Below are 15251 nucleotides of genomic sequence, written 5' to 3'. Positions count from 1 at the left end.
CCATCAACTAAGGGCGTTGAGATTTTTAAGAATTTTATCCATTCATCAAATCTGAGACTATTCAATTAGGATGGTTTAAAATCCATAAAATTTTTGAGATATTCAATTGAGATTTAAAATTATGTTAAAAAATCTGGTGGTATTCAATCAGAATTTTTAAATTATGTTTCAGAATCCGATAATATTCAATTAAGATTGTTCAAAATCCATTAAAATCTGTTACTATCCAAATGTTGATAAATATTTTTGGATTTCATAAAATAATGAATATTGTGGGATTTCTCGATGTATTTTATGTTTTTTAAAATCCCACCAAAATTAGTTCATTAGCTTTTATGACACAAAATCAAAATCACATACAATCCATTGACTAAAAAATATTCATTATAATTCAAATTAAATGCGCCCATTAAAAACTGTTTTTGGGATGTCATGTTGTTCATAAATATAAAACAACTTGTATACACCAAATAACCGGGTTAATAGGCAAAAAGATTACTCAACTCATGGCCAACTTGCAATTGGGTCACTGAACTCAAAAAGTTTGCAAACAGATCACAGAACTAGATTTAAATTGCAGTCAACTCATTGAACCAATAAAAAATTTAGATGTATTTTTGAATTTCCAGATTTTATTTGATTTTTTAAAAAAAATTCAAAAAATATTTTTGGAAGATTTTACATTTTTTCATTTTTTTTAAAAATTCCATATTTTTAAAGTTTTTAAAAAAATTCAGATTTTTTTTAAACTTTCAGAATTTTTAAGAAAATCAATTTTTTTTATATTTTTTCTAGAGTTTTTTTTATTTTAACGGATTCCGTTAAAGTCAACCGATACTTAACGGTGCACTGACCTAAATGCAAGTTTTTATTAGTTCAGTGAGTTGACTACAAATTAAATTTAGTAGTTCAGTGGGTTGACTGCAAATTAAATTTAATTTTGTGACTCGTTTGCAAACTTTTTGAGTTCGGTAACCCGACTGCAAATTAACCATGAGTTTAATTATCTTTTTGCCTATTGACCCCAAATAACTTTTTTCTTTTAAGAATAAAAAACGATCATGTGCTATTATAGGTTAAAATTAAATTAAATTAGATTATATATATAGAGAGAGACCTAATAATTTTACCAACTCCCAAATTGCAGCCGTATTTTGTTTCTCTTGTTTTTTTGGGTGCAGAATTCCAACTTTTCCTGGTATTTTTTCCTATATGGGTCCAGTCTTTATTTTCGTCGAGATTGATTAAGCTAGCTGGGCCTGTTCATTTGAACATTGGCAGTACTCCAAATTTGGGCTTTTTATTAACATTTTTCTGCTCTTCTGATATGGGCTTGTAAGTAGTACAGTACTCCTATTGATTAATGACCCCTCTTTTTTTCACTTTTTTAGTGTCGAATACATTTTGCAGTCTCAGTAATGAACGACCGGCCGGCCGGCCGGTTAATTTTGCTTAACTATCACAAGTCAAGATAGCTACTACTGGTACTAAATTAAAATAATAGTAATATGCAACTTTTACGGCATCGCTATGTGTTAAGCTGTGACGTTAGGTTTCATAAGGTTCTGTCTGTCGACTGCAAATATGTTCCGGGTTTCACACTTTTTATTAATTTAATGTCTTATGATGCTTAGTGTTACAAATTATCATGTTCTCACGCTAAAACCGTTGGTGTTGATGTTTGAAGCGGACAGAGTTGTCGACCGTGATTGACCATGGTTTTCATATTATTATACAAATCTACAATGTTGACCTTTTGTTGGTGACACTAGTTAGGCTATTTGAACATATGGCTCTTCATTCAAATACTTGACTCGGTAGCTTCATGCCAGCTGTTTGGTGAATGTGATGACTCCCAGTGACATGACTATAGTTTCAGGCCCATTCATTCTTTTGGCTCTCAAGTTAAACACAGTAATTTATTGATTAAGATTCTTCAGTTATAGATAGGTGTTGATACTTGATACCACATGCCTTACACCAAAAATGTGTTTTTTTCTCGGCCGTCTTCGCCTCCTGATTCTCCGCTAAGCAGTGAAAAATCACTGGGGTCGAGAAGGCAGCTTACTAGACAGCGTAAGTTTCGCCATGCAACTGAATTTGACCTAGGTTTGCAGCCTATTGAGGTTCGGTCCAAGTCTGTACCAGTTTCCCCTAACAGGGGATCACTCTCGCCGACTAGCTTCAGGCATCGGTCTGTGCCTGCTGTGCCTCAACCACTGCCACTTCCTGACCTGTCTTCATTTCTCAAAGCAGATGATAAATTACGCGTGCAGATCAATGGAAGGCCTCGAGTAGGGGAGGATAGCTCATCGAGCCCTGTCACCAGGGGGTAAAGAATGATACTCCCTCCGTCCCTTCCATTTATTAACACTTTTTTACGTTACTTGGCTCGCATTCATAAAATATAGTTTCATAACTTATGTTTGAAGCTTCTCTCTAGAATGTTAACGATCCAATGGGATGGGGGGAGTTGCGAATTTCTATTAATCTGGAATTAATCTTGATTTTACTTGAGAGGATTTTTATAAAGCATTCTTTAGTAGATTTGCAAATTGGTACAACTAAATTTTAATTAAATAGTTGATATGTTTCTGACAAACATCTTTTTAAAATTTTTGAGTTATACTATCAGGAAGAGAACAGATTATGTTGCTAGTAAATCATCTAGAGTTCCCACTTATCATCGGAGGGGGTTCCATTTTGAAAATGCTGGCAATGCTCACAACTTCAGGCTGGATGTTCCTGCAAGGAGTGCTCCAACTAGTGGCTTCTCAAGTCCTGCGGTTAGTCCACAAAGATTTGGCTCGGTGGATGTTCTCCATTCTTCATATGCTGTTCCTCGTGAATTCAACATTTCTATAGATAGGAATGTAGTTCCAAATTCCTATGTGTTGCCAGAAAGAGTTTTACCCAGCCCTGACCGTTCTCCACACCATAGTCCAGCTCTACCAAGTCCCCACCAAAATATAAGGTACCGTTCTGGCATTGCACGCCATTCACATTATAAGTCTCTTCCCGGAAGCCCTGCTACCATTCCCGAACGTTATAATTCCAGCGTCCACCAATTACCCCTTCCACCAGGAGTGCCATCACCTTCACATTTACCTAATACGTCTCACACAACAAATGAATCATCAACAAAAGGTCAATGGCAAAAAGAAAAACTCATTGGCCGTGGTACCTATGGAAGTGTTTATGTTGCCATCAGCCGGTAAGATATGAACTGTTGCTTTCTTGCCCCTGTGGTGAAGTAGTATGATATGATGTCTTACTGTTTTTTGTTTTCGATGAATAGTCATGATGGAGCGATGTGTGCAATGAAAGAAGTTGATATTATTCCTTCTGACTCTAAATCCGCCGAGTGTATTAAACAGTTGGAGCAGGTTATACTGCTGCATCATTAAATTACATTCAAGTTATATCTATTTACTCCGACTTTTGGCCTAGGACTCTAGTTTAAGCTTTGATAGTTTACAATCTTCAATAGAAGTGAAGATGCTCATGATTTACAAAAAGAATGCCTCTCGTCATCTCGTGTTTAGAAACATGGGGAAATACATTCTAATTTACTGTGACTGAATTATGCTGCCTGCTTCTTACAGCAGCTTCTTGTGCTGGCTTATTTCTGTTCTACCAGGAAATTAAAGTTCTTCAGCAACTGGATCATCCAAACATTGTGCAATATCTTGGCAGTGATATAGTTAGTATATTGTTGTTTCATGTTCTCTTATTTTAGTCTGACTTTGTTCCTTTTGATTTTCAACAATATTTCACCAACAATGAAGTTGAATATTTTTTGCAGATTGAGGATCGCTTTTGCATATATCTGGAGTATGTCCATCCAGGATCAATTAATAACTATGTCCGTGAGCATTATCGGTCAATAACTGAATCTGTGGTACGCAGTTTCACCCGTCATATTCTCTCGGGACTAGCATACTTGCATAGCACAAATACAATTCACAGGTGAAAGCTTGACTTATTCTTTCAGACATGTAGGTAGATTTCCTGTTTCATCGTGTTATACTGTAGAAGCTGCGATAGGGCTCCAAAAGAAGTTGTGATCAAGGAAATAGCCCATTCCTACAATACCTGTTGGTCATGTCTTTCTACTTAGTTTCCCTTGGCTAGGAAGAACTTTAATAAGATTTATGCTGATTTTCTGAGAGTTGGTGCACGATGTTTATTAATTAAAGTTTGTTCAACTCAATGCTGATTTTCTTTTAGGGACATTAAAGGGGCAAATTTGCTTGTCAATTCATCCGGTGTTGTGAAACTTGCTGACTTTGGGTTGGCAAAACATGTAAGATCTAAGAGTCTTCAGCCTCTGGTATATTTATGCCTTTTGCTAATATTTTGCCTTAATGTTCATCTTCGTAATAAAAAGGAAAAGGATGCAAGAATTTTGGTTATTCTTTTCAGTAATGGTTTGCATTTCTTGGTTGTATCTTCTGCTCTTCCTTTGTTCTTATGTTGCAGACTTTTTTCTATTCAGCTTACAAGTTATGCAGTTGATCTTTCCTTGAAGGGAAGTCCACATTGGATGGCTCCAGAGGTATCTCAGTTTGTACTTATATCACTAAGTTAGATTAGCTTACTGTAAAGTATAATCCCCATATCTTCCTCCACAGGTTTTGCTGTCTATGATGCGAAAAGATCCCAAACCGGAGCTTGCCTTTGCTGTTGACATATGGAGTGTGGGTTGTACTGTCATCGAGATGCTGACAGGAAAACCGCCATGGAGTGAATACAGTGGGGTAAACAACTCAACAACTGCATATATTAATTAATCAGTATACGAGTATAATATGCCTCTGAATATTCCTGATATCAAAGAAATAACAGCATGGTTGTAAATCAACAGTTGAATATTTGTTTCTTGGTATTTCCTTCTACAGTCCAAATTTTTCCCTGGTTTCTTTTTTTCTCTAGCATTGTATCTGGAGTTCTTTTTGTGACTGAACTCACGAGTACCTTGTATTTAAAATATTTGATGGAATACAGGGGTTGTGAAGGAAATCTTTTGAAATTCATCTAGTTCCTCAAATATTCATGTCTCTATTATATCAAATATTACTACTCTCCATTCTAACTAACAGATAAATATGTGCACTTGAACTATTTTGATTTATTGTGCCCGTATATCAGGTACAAGCTATGTTTAATGTGTTGAACAGATCCCCAGCCATACCAGATTCATTATCCGCAGAAGGAAAGGATTTCCTGGGAAGGTGCTTCCAGAGAAATCCAGCTGACAGACCAACAGCAGTTATGTTACTTGACCATCCCTTTTTAAGAAACTTACAGGATCAAAAACAGAAAAGAACGTTCTGGCCTTAAATTGCATGTAAGTTTCAGACGCCCTTAGCTGGTCTCTATCAATTATAAATTCCAGTGCAACAAAATGCGATTTTTAAGTGTATGCTATCACTCTGTATATGAACATAATATTATTTCAGGAAAAATCCGTGTTTGTTGTTGATAGAACAAACTGAATTGGAGGTCGGTTTCACCATCTACATTGGTTACAAAGGGAAAAGCTCTTAACACGGGGTAGGGATTGCTTCTAACCTTGGCCACTAATTCTGCAAGGGATTCTGTAACAAAGACTTTATCTACTATCTGAGTTACTACCACCTTTCTGTAGTTCAGTGTTCAAGCTTCAGACTTCTTCCAAGCACATCCTCAACATATTTCAGTGAAATTTTACATATTATGAACTCAAATGCATCTCAGACTGTGTAGGTATTATTAGACTGAATCTTGTATAAACTGTATGAATATTTTTGATTTAGTTGTAGGTTAGATGTGAATATAGAAGCATGTGCAATGTAGATAAAGGGTGAAGAACTTGGTCAAAAAATGGATTGGATGAAGAAGATTACTTTGAATGTTCTTAAATTTATGGATGTGTCATTCTTTTTTTATAAATAATCTATATTTGCGAATTATAATTTTATTTTATAAATAGATATAATATAAATGTAAAAAGATATTAAAAAGATATTGGTGCACTTTTTATGTACTCTTTTGTATCCTAATCTACGTGTCTATCTACAAGACCGTTTCTTGGCTGATGATTAAAAAATATTATAAATATAATTTTTAAACATATTTTATAATTTATTTTGATTTATCATATACGTGTTTTTCAATAATTTTATTGAGTTATATTATCCCAAAAAAAATTTAAATTTAGGATGATGGAAATCGTAGATAAAAGTAAGTTTAAGAATGGGAAGAAATTTATTATCATGTTTAATAATGGCATCATAAAATGCAAGAAAGAGATTTAATCGGTGTAAAAATTGTTCAAATATTAATAAATAATTTTTTTTGACAGATTAAAAAACTAATCACATGAATTGAAATAATAATATATAATTTATTAAATTAATTAATTAGTCAAAATTTTAAGAAAAACTTGGCAATGCCAATTTTAGTATAGTGCATGGAAAATCTTGTAATTTAAATGACCAAAAATGATAAGAGTAACTCAAAAATCAGTTGTTCAATAATTTTGTGTTATAATTAAAACAGGAATTGTTATAAAAATTAAAATAGGAATTATTAAGAGTAAATTTAATAAATTTTGATTTATTTTGTATTCAATCAAACCTATTATAAAAAAAACTTATTATAACGTGGAGTATCTGATAAGCTACTTGATTTCTTATGACAAGAGTCTCCATAAATTTTTCCCGCGCAATCCCCCTCCCCTCTTTCGTCTTCAATATTCTCTATAAATGACTGCTTGCTTGCTTTTATGTGTGTATTATACTATATAATTATCCAGTTGATTACTACCAGTGACTCGTGTTCTATATCGTTGAGTTTTGAATATAATGGAAGAACAACCTGTGAAAATCCTCTCACTTTCTCATCTCATTCATCAATCTCTTCCACTCACGGCTGCATCTTCCCTTTCCTCTTCCAACCCCAAACCCAAAGCAAAGCTTCCCCGAATAGATAAGACCCAGAATGAATCCCCTACCCCCACGAACCCCAAAACCCTAAAACCCCTAAAGGGTCCCACAGTTCTTGTAGGAACTCTAAATCTCCCAATTCACAGAAATCTTGAACCTCTACCTTCAAATTCAGCTTCTGGGTGTTCTAAAATCAGTTGCTTTTCCTTCTCAGATGGCGATTCTTCGGTTTGTTGTGACATTCTTGATTTCCATCCTCGAGTAATTGGGAAAAAGATTCGTGTTCTTGCTTGGAATTACATTCCTTTTAAGTATGGTGGAGGGTTCTTGGAAATTATTAAGTGGGCTTTTGCGGAATCTTCGGGTTTCTTGGTTCCTTGTTCTTTAAAAGTAGAGTCTTTTCCTTTATGTTTGGAGTTTCCGGGTAATGTTAAAGAGAATTGCAGGGCTCGGTGTTATGTTCATGGAGTGATAGAATCAGTTAGTCCTGTTACAGTTGTTCCGTGTAATGCTGGGGGAAAGGATGATAAGCGAGCAAGTTTAGTAAGTGGATTTTTAACTAAAGTTTTAGTTTGTGAGTGCAAGTTGTGTAGTTCTAGTGATCCTGATAAGGCATTGTGTGGTATTCATGAACGGCATTGTATTGATAATTTTACGAAATCTTTTATTGTGTATATATATGATTTTGCATCATGTTGGCACCCTGTGGTTTCAAAATTGGTAGGAAATTATGTTTCACTAACTGGTTTAAAGAAGAAGTTAATTTTCATTGGGAAAGAGGAAGAGTCGCAGTTAATGTATGTGACCTCAGAGAAATCTAAGCTGCATCTACCTAGATTTCAGGATCAGTGTGTTTTATTTCAGAAGACCATTGTTCTTGGTAAGGGTGAATGTGGTGAGTATACGGGTATTGTTACAGAAATCTACATGCAGGGAATGGTCATCGAGTTCGATAAAAAAGTGATGTTACTATTAACGGATCAGCTGCTCAATTTTACACACAGTCTTAGAGTTGGTGCGATTGTAAGTAACATATGTTTTAGTCTATTCAGATTTTATGAGTGATCCTGGTAAATTCGATCGTAGGTGTGATAGAATTGTCGACAGCTGGGATATTAAAATGCTTTGTAAATTTTCTTGGTCTCCTTCATAGATAATATGTTTTTTTGCAGGTATCTGTGAGGAATGTACATTTCGTGCATCCCAGTTTCTCTTGGACAAATCTACTTGTTCTTGGAGCTTGTTTTAAAACTAGCATTCATGTGAAGTCGTTTTCGCCCATGAAAACTGGGTTGGTAACTGCGCTTAGTTCTATTTATTATTATATTTTTATAATTCTGCTACCTTGGTTAGTAATAATATGTATGTGTGTCACAGGTGCAATATTCAGGGACACTCTGAAAGCCTTTTGAGGAAGTTCATTGACTCCTTATCATTTTCTGCAAGAATGTGGTAGTAAAATTATTTCATAATGCAGCAATTTCCACATTTTCTGGCAATCCTGATGCAATCTCTTAGTTTTTGCTTTTTTTTTTTCAGGGTATTACTTACTATCTCGTGTTTCAAGAATAAGTTCTCCAGGATTCTATCCGAGACGGATATATTAGGATCAAAGCATGTACTACTCCTTCGTGCCTATGTTTATTGTGTTGTGCATTAACTTCTATTTGAAAGCATACATATTGTTATGACCTAAATCTTGTACATATAATAGACAGAAGTTGGTACTATGCTTTTTAGTTCTGTGTATGTATGAAGCTGATCAATACAGTTGCATGTTTTTTCTAGAAGCAAGGAGTGGCTCAAAAATATTGTACCTCCTGTTTACCTTCATCAGTCATGCGTTCACGGGTAAAAAGATCACTCTACTTTGCGGATAAACTGATGCTTCCGTTTAATTATATCTCTAATGCTAGCGATAATCGCAGCACGGCATCTTCGTGGAATACTGCAAGCATGACTCATGCGGTTGTGGATCTGAACCTGATTGTGGCTGCTTGAAATTGGTATGTATATGGTTTGAGGTGGTCGATTAATTATCTTTCTTTTCTGTACTGTACGAATGTTCCCACGTCATGGAGAATCACATCACCTTATATTAGTTTTTTTTTTCTTTTTTTTGGTGTTATCGAGCCTAATATCTATTCCCTAGTTATGGAGAACTATACACATATAACATTTCTTATGGTATCAAGTGTGTCCAATTAGCTGCACCTAATTACTATAATTGTTTCATATCCTCAGGTGGTACCCATGTCTAGTTTCATTAGTCATTGTAAGGCCACATGGATAAAGATGACCGCTAGGAAGGCTGGTTCTGATATAATGAGTAATGATAATCTAGAAAGCCCCCAAATTTGTGGACGGAAATCTTTCAGTCAGCCTACCAAAATGATGCTGCAAAGTAAAGATATTGATGTGGTTTTGTTAGGAAGCCTAAAGGTAATTGATCTACTTGTATTTGTTCTTCTATTATACATCTTTATGCAATTTTTGAAGTGACATATTCGCTAAGTAGATGTGCATAAAAGAATATAACTAAATAGACTATAGTTCACTGACTCACTGGTTAATGTTTAGAATTTAGACTATTAATAGAGCAAGTCAGCTTTGATGTGTGGGATATGCGGTACTTGGTTCGTTGTTGCTGTTAAGTGCAATTCAGAAATTAAGGATTTCCTTACATATGGACCTAAATTCAGGACCATGAAGGATTAGTTTCAATGGCTTTAGTAGCAGAACAGTAATTTTTAAATTCTACCCAAATTGTTTATGTCGTTCATATATTTGTAGGCTAAATGTTATGCCAAAGTTTGTTTTGTTTAATAAAGTAATGCTTGCATACTCTTCATTAAATATTAGTAATTGGGTTTGACCTGCACACACCTTGAGCAGGGGAAGTGTGATTACTCCCTTTTTGAGCTATATCTGTGTAAAAAAAGAGATTCACTGTGTATTCTTTTGCATGAGTATGGTGTGTTCACTAATCAATACTGTTTACCTCATCATCACTGAAAATATTATTTCCCTTTCTGCACCAACCCCAGTCAGCACCTTTTTTCACAACTGAACGTTGGGCTTAGTTCCAATGTCCAGTATGCCTATATTTAGAGGTGTGGTATTGTGGCAATATACGCATGAATTGTAAAATCCCAGTAATATGCTTTTTGCCAACTGGCAAGTCCAAAACTGATAAATAGATGGACTATGACCGGGGAAAATGCGCTTGTAGGTATTACAGAATGTGGATATTGGTGAAATTTTAAATGGATGTTTATCTTCTTGTCTTCTTCTTTGTAATTTTTCTCTAGAGTTCTCTATCCCCCGGAAGTTTGCAGCTAATTGATGCAACTGGGAGCATTGACATAGTTTCACCTAACCTTCCATCAAGTTTAAGCATCGGAACTATATATCAGGTAGATGTAACCTTTTTCTAAAATATATGTTACAAAATATGCTTTATTATGTTTTGCTTCCAGCCCTGCATTATTTTTGTAGGTGCAACATATTGTTATTGTACACATTGTGGCTTATGCTGCTTAATATTAATTTGTTCATCTTATCAGGTCTCTGACTTCACAGCTGTAATGGAAGGCATTTCTGACCTAGCAGATCATTTGGAATCAGTCCCAACTGGATTATTTTCGTGTCAAAGTATACTAAATAATGCTATATTCGTGGAAGGGAGTAATTTGACTGTTTATATGTACTGTCACAGAATAGGTGAACTTTACAGAAGCCGTCCTGTTTTCCCTGGTTTTAGTTATAAGGAGACATTGGAAGATCTTAAAGGAAGATTCCATTTGCTCAAGGTTACGCACAAATTTCCTGTGTTGCAAAGGGTATGTCCTTGTGCAAGCTAATTAATTTACTGTTCCATCACTTCACTTTATGTTTGACATGTCAATAATTCCAGTTTCAAGATGATCACATTATTACAGAGAGGTTGAACGCATATGCTGAGGCCATTATTCTGCCTTGGGATCTGCTTATCCCTGATAAAGCTGAAGATCAAATAACTGCTATATCCAAACCTCTTTCCAGTGACTTGGTGGAAAATTATGATAAAAGTTATGAGAAGACGACTAAAAGATGTAAAACTATTGAAACATCTAGTTCTGGTCCCAATTATGCCCAAAATGAATCAGCTGGCAATTCAAGTTATTGCGTAAATACTTTCAGGAGAATTTACAAGGAGAAGATATGTTCTGGTTCAAGTTATCCACTTGAAATCCCTTGCGTCACTCTTTATTTTAAAGAAACCATGTTCAACTGCAGAAATGATAAAACAAAGATTACTTCTACCTCCTACTCTGGTGTCCGAAAGGTTTTGCTAGAGTTTGAGCAGCGTGACTTTTGCGAATTTCAGGTTAGCTTGCTTCCATACTCTCTTACCTTATCCATAAAAGGATAAAGCAATTTATATGATTTTCACTCGAGTTCTTATTGAACTTGCATATTGTCTTCCGCTTCTGCAGTCACTGAAAATTGGTGGTTGTTACATCATAAAGCACCAAAAGGAAGATCGTTATTGCTCTATTAATAACTCCAGTGCCCTGAGTATTGGTAAAGTATTAATCACTTCTAGAGCAATTCCTTTGAGCATTTCATTCTCATCGCAGGAGGCACTCCTGGCAATTGATCAAACACCTCTAATTCATGATATATTTTTCTGCAATAAAGTGACTGTGCCTAAAGATTCTCATGGAGTTGAGCTTCCTAGTTTGAAGTTCATGAATGCATGTCCTCATTCCTGTTCAGAAGTAAAAATGTTTCTTTCTCCTGAATCTTTAGCTTTCTTAGAAGGCAATATAGAATATCTGGGGCAAGGTTTTGTAAAACCAATTTCCTCGTTTGAAGAATTGACTAACATCTCCGAACACATGACTCGATCAGTAAAATCTGTTCGCAATTCAAATTTAGATGTTTTTTTGCCCAGGGGAAAACTAATATCTCTGCATGGACATGTGGTCGCTTTTCACAGCACTGATCAATCTTCTCTGGCTGTAAATATTGGTTATGGGAGTTCCTTTGGTGGTTATGTCCCAAATTTCATCAAGCACATGACACAGAGTGCCTGCATCCATGTTTTAGTTGAGAACCACATGGTAATATTCATCTATCCCTAGTCCTATTCATTTTGTTTATGTAATTTGCAATCTTATATTATTTGTTTTATATTATATATTAGGTGAAAATCTTTGGTAAGCTGAGTAAACATGCTTTTCCTGTTGGGTTTGGAGCAGGGGTCAATGCTACATTCCACAGAATACTTGTAGCAGGGTAAGTTTAGTTCTTGATTCATAATGGTGTTCCACTTTGAACTTGAAAACTGACGTAGAAACTCTCTATATATGGCCCTGCTGATTCATTGGGTCCCTGTCTAATCTCCCGGTCTCCCCCTTTTCTTTGGCCCTATTGATGACAGATTGAGTTGTGACAAGTTCTAATTCACAATCCTTAGTGTACTTTATATGTAAATGCCTAGCAGGTTTCTGGTTGGAACTTTTGTACTATGGCCCAGTTGATATATCTGAGGTTTCCCCACATAATATACAGGATCCTTTTTATTTGAAAGAAGAGAGAGAATACCATTGTTAAAAATTCATTGTTAGTGACTCTTCATGAGGGGTCTATAAGTGCTGATTTTCTGTTCAGCCCTCTGTGCACCTACGCATAAACCCCATGTATATTACGGCATTTGGATGTTCTGGACTTGTTTCATTTTTAAAAACAAAAATGCTTAATTTTGTCTAATTAAAATATTGAATGTTCTATTTTTCAGTGGGCAAAATGAATTTCTGCTAATACCTGCATCTGTCATCATTCTTGGTCCTGCATTGGTCATCAACAGTCAGTACCTTTCAGCTACTTTAGAATTTCCCTCTATTCCCTTATTGGACATTGGACCAGTATCTTTGATATCTGAAATGGACCAATGCCCGAGTTATATGCTACTGAAGTTGCATTGCAAGGTGAATGGCAATTATCTTTCAACTTAATGATTTACAAGCTGCTTCGCATCCCTAACTAATAAGACTTCCTGCTACATTTTCTTCTTTTAAATGGCACATAAATTCGATAATGCTTTTGTATATTTTTGTTTCTTGGTTATCAATATATAATTTTGACAGATTATTGCTGTATATATATTGGTGCTGGAGAAAAATGAAAAGGTTGTACAATCTCATCGAATAGCTCACATTTGCTCACCTGCAAACATTCCACTTGCGGGTTTCATTCTTGGTATGATATTGCTTCTGACCTCCCTCTACCCTACCACAATTATTTTGAATAGCATTGCGTTAGCAATTACAGGACTGTGTTCTAGGTGATTAACAAGGAACTCAAGTGTTTCTGTTTTGTGGTTTTTACTACGACTTAATAAGGAGAAACCGAGAAAGAAAGGTTTGGGCCATCTTACTTGTATTCCTGTTACGTTTTATCTGAAATTATTTCCGGATGCCTCTTTGATGCTAGGTTGCTCTTTCTATTAAGGGTTTTTTTTTTTTTTTTTTTAATGGGAACTTGATTGCTTTTATATGATGTTACTATCAAAACTTTCTGTATCTATCCAAGTGAAAAAGGTGCCATGCCAAAGTCTTACATAACCACCAAGTGTCCATGGTGTTATTAATTTTTTTTTTATAGCGAGGAGGTCCAACTTAATGGATGTGTGTGTTTGATATTTATTTACAGTGTTATGAATGATTTGGCATGAACTTATCATAAGTTGTTTGGGGAACCTATCTATCTTAAAGCTGATTTTATTTTATTTTTTGCTCCGAACTTTTGGGATCTCATGCATGGTTCCGGACATGATAGGTTTCTTTTTCCAGTGATGATGAAATAAATTTGGTCAAAGCTATAATGTACCCCTGTGCTTTATAATGAAGAATTAATACAACACTATGGCACTTTTTAAATTTTTGTTAATTGGGGGTCACAATAATACTTGAACTGCTTTAAATGAGTATGACAAGTTAGCAACTTCTACCATGTTTAAGAGAACAAACTGAAAGTAAGTAATTTTGGCAAAAAAAAACCCAAAGAAAGTAACATAGATTATTACATTTGGATGGAGAGAGTATGTTTGCATATTTGTGCATGTGCTGATAGATATAGGTTATTATCTTGGTTCATACTACCATTTTGCACTTTTTTCCCCATGTAGACGATGGATCATCCTCGTGTTGTTGCTGGACTAATAATGAGATGGCGTTGACATTGCTACGACTGGACAAAGAATATGAAGCTACAGGAGAAAGTTCAATGGGATCAAAGAAGACTTTGCTAACCAAATCTAGAGACCCCAACAGTGTTAAACTGGATAAAATACTGCAGCAGCATGGGAGAATTGTCGTGAGAAACTGTGGATCAACTTCCGATGCTTCATTTCAAGACATTATAGTGGGTTCAAATAAAATTATGAGCAGCCGAGATGAGGATTTCCTCAAGCTCAGTATTCTAAATGCTTGCTCCAGAAGCAACCTATGGGTAAGTTTTCTGCATAAGAATGAATATATCTACATGGAAGCCTTATGCCAGTAACATGTGTGATTTTCATGTGAAATGCACATATGCTTTTCTATTTTCCCCAGTGTTTATGAAGTTCTTGCTTCTTTGTCTTTATAGACTGTTGTTGGCCGTGCCATGGATTCTGTTGATACAAAGAGGTTAGAAAACCAATTGACATCACTGAACATGCCAAATCTTCCGATGAGAAACATATGGGGCATGGAAGTTCATCATTCCAACCAGCTCTCTGAAGCAAGGAGCATCTTTGAAGAATTAAAGGCAAGCAAAATCTTTGAAGAAGTGAGCATGTTATTATCTTAGTTTCAAAATCAGATAATTTTCATCTAGGAGAGGAAATCCATGTAAAATCCCCACCACTTTTTTTTGGATTAAATCACTTTTGTATAGCCTTCAAGTTTTAAGTGCATATAAGTGCATCTTCCTGTAAATTGGGATTGATAATTATTAATCAGATCCCATGTTCATGGATAACAATTGTACATATGTGAAAATGTGATATGACCCTGCCTCAGGGTCAAGCCTTTGCTTACCAACCAAGTGTAGCTTGCCATTTTGTTTACATTTTTTATGCTCCTCTTTTTTTAGGTGGTGAAACAAAATGTCTCACTGACATTTTTGAGAAAAGTTGAATTGATTGATTCGAGTGAAATGGAGGGGGAATTTCGGCTAATTCTTCTGACACAAGTTTAAATAATTAAAAATAAAAAAATAATCAGAATAGTTGTTATATATTATATTAAAATATTAAAATAATCTTTATATCAAATCTAAGAAAATTATGCA

The 15251-nt window shown here is 35.2% G+C and overlaps 2 protein-coding genes across 4 annotated transcripts; both read left to right on the top strand.

Moving 5' to 3' along the window:
• The first annotated feature begins 1519 nt into the window (after positions 1 to 1519).
• LOC108218372 (mitogen-activated protein kinase kinase kinase 5) lies at positions 1520 to 5649 on the top strand. The gene is made up of 10 exons (XM_017391286.2): positions 1520 to 2332; positions 2636 to 3214; positions 3299 to 3386; positions 3641 to 3703; positions 3806 to 3969; positions 4231 to 4306; positions 4499 to 4558; positions 4635 to 4760; positions 5152 to 5350; positions 5463 to 5649. Exons 1-9 carry the CDS (start codon positions 1971 to 1973, stop codon positions 5341 to 5343), a joined length of 1710 nt encoding a protein of 569 aa, XP_017246775.1. The 5' UTR covers positions 1520 to 1970; the 3' UTR covers positions 5344 to 5350; positions 5463 to 5649.
• Positions 5650 to 6688: 1039 nt separating this feature from the next.
• Positions 6689 to 14998, top strand: LOC108215894 (CST complex subunit CTC1). Of its 3 annotated transcripts, none has more exons than XR_010291189.1 (16): positions 6689 to 7952; positions 8102 to 8220; positions 8307 to 8381; positions 8469 to 8547; positions 8718 to 8780; positions 8858 to 8935; positions 9174 to 9371; positions 10241 to 10345; positions 10496 to 10771; positions 10846 to 11298; positions 11408 to 12037; positions 12121 to 12212; positions 12715 to 12904; positions 13064 to 13175; positions 13261 to 13337; positions 14104 to 14241. XR_010291189.1 is itself a non-coding variant. In XM_017388505.2 (16 exons), the coding sequence occupies exons 1-16, from the start codon at positions 6849 to 6851 to the stop codon at positions 14766 to 14768; spliced, it is 4101 nt and encodes a 1366-aa protein (XP_017243994.1). In that variant the 5' UTR covers positions 6689 to 6848; the 3' UTR covers positions 14769 to 14998. The 3 variants fall into 3 exon arrangements, 2 of the variants coding, with proteins under 2 accessions (XP_017243994.1, XP_063947745.1); XM_017388505.2 differs by lacking the exon at positions 13261 to 13337 and adding an exon at positions 14565 to 14998 and having other exon boundaries at positions 14104 to 14426; XM_064091675.1 differs by lacking the exon at positions 13261 to 13337 and adding an exon at positions 14531 to 14669 and having other exon boundaries at positions 14104 to 14426.
• The last annotated feature ends 253 nt before the right edge of the window (positions 14999 to 15251 follow it).

This window comes from Daucus carota, chromosome 4 (genome assembly GCF_001625215.2).
Source record: "Daucus carota subsp. sativus chromosome 4, DH1 v3.0, whole genome shotgun sequence".
NCBI lineage: Eukaryota > Viridiplantae > Streptophyta > Magnoliopsida > Apiales > Apiaceae > Daucus > Daucus carota.
Note: the sequence above shows the minus strand (reverse complement) of the source record. Positions and strands in the feature narration are given on the sequence as shown.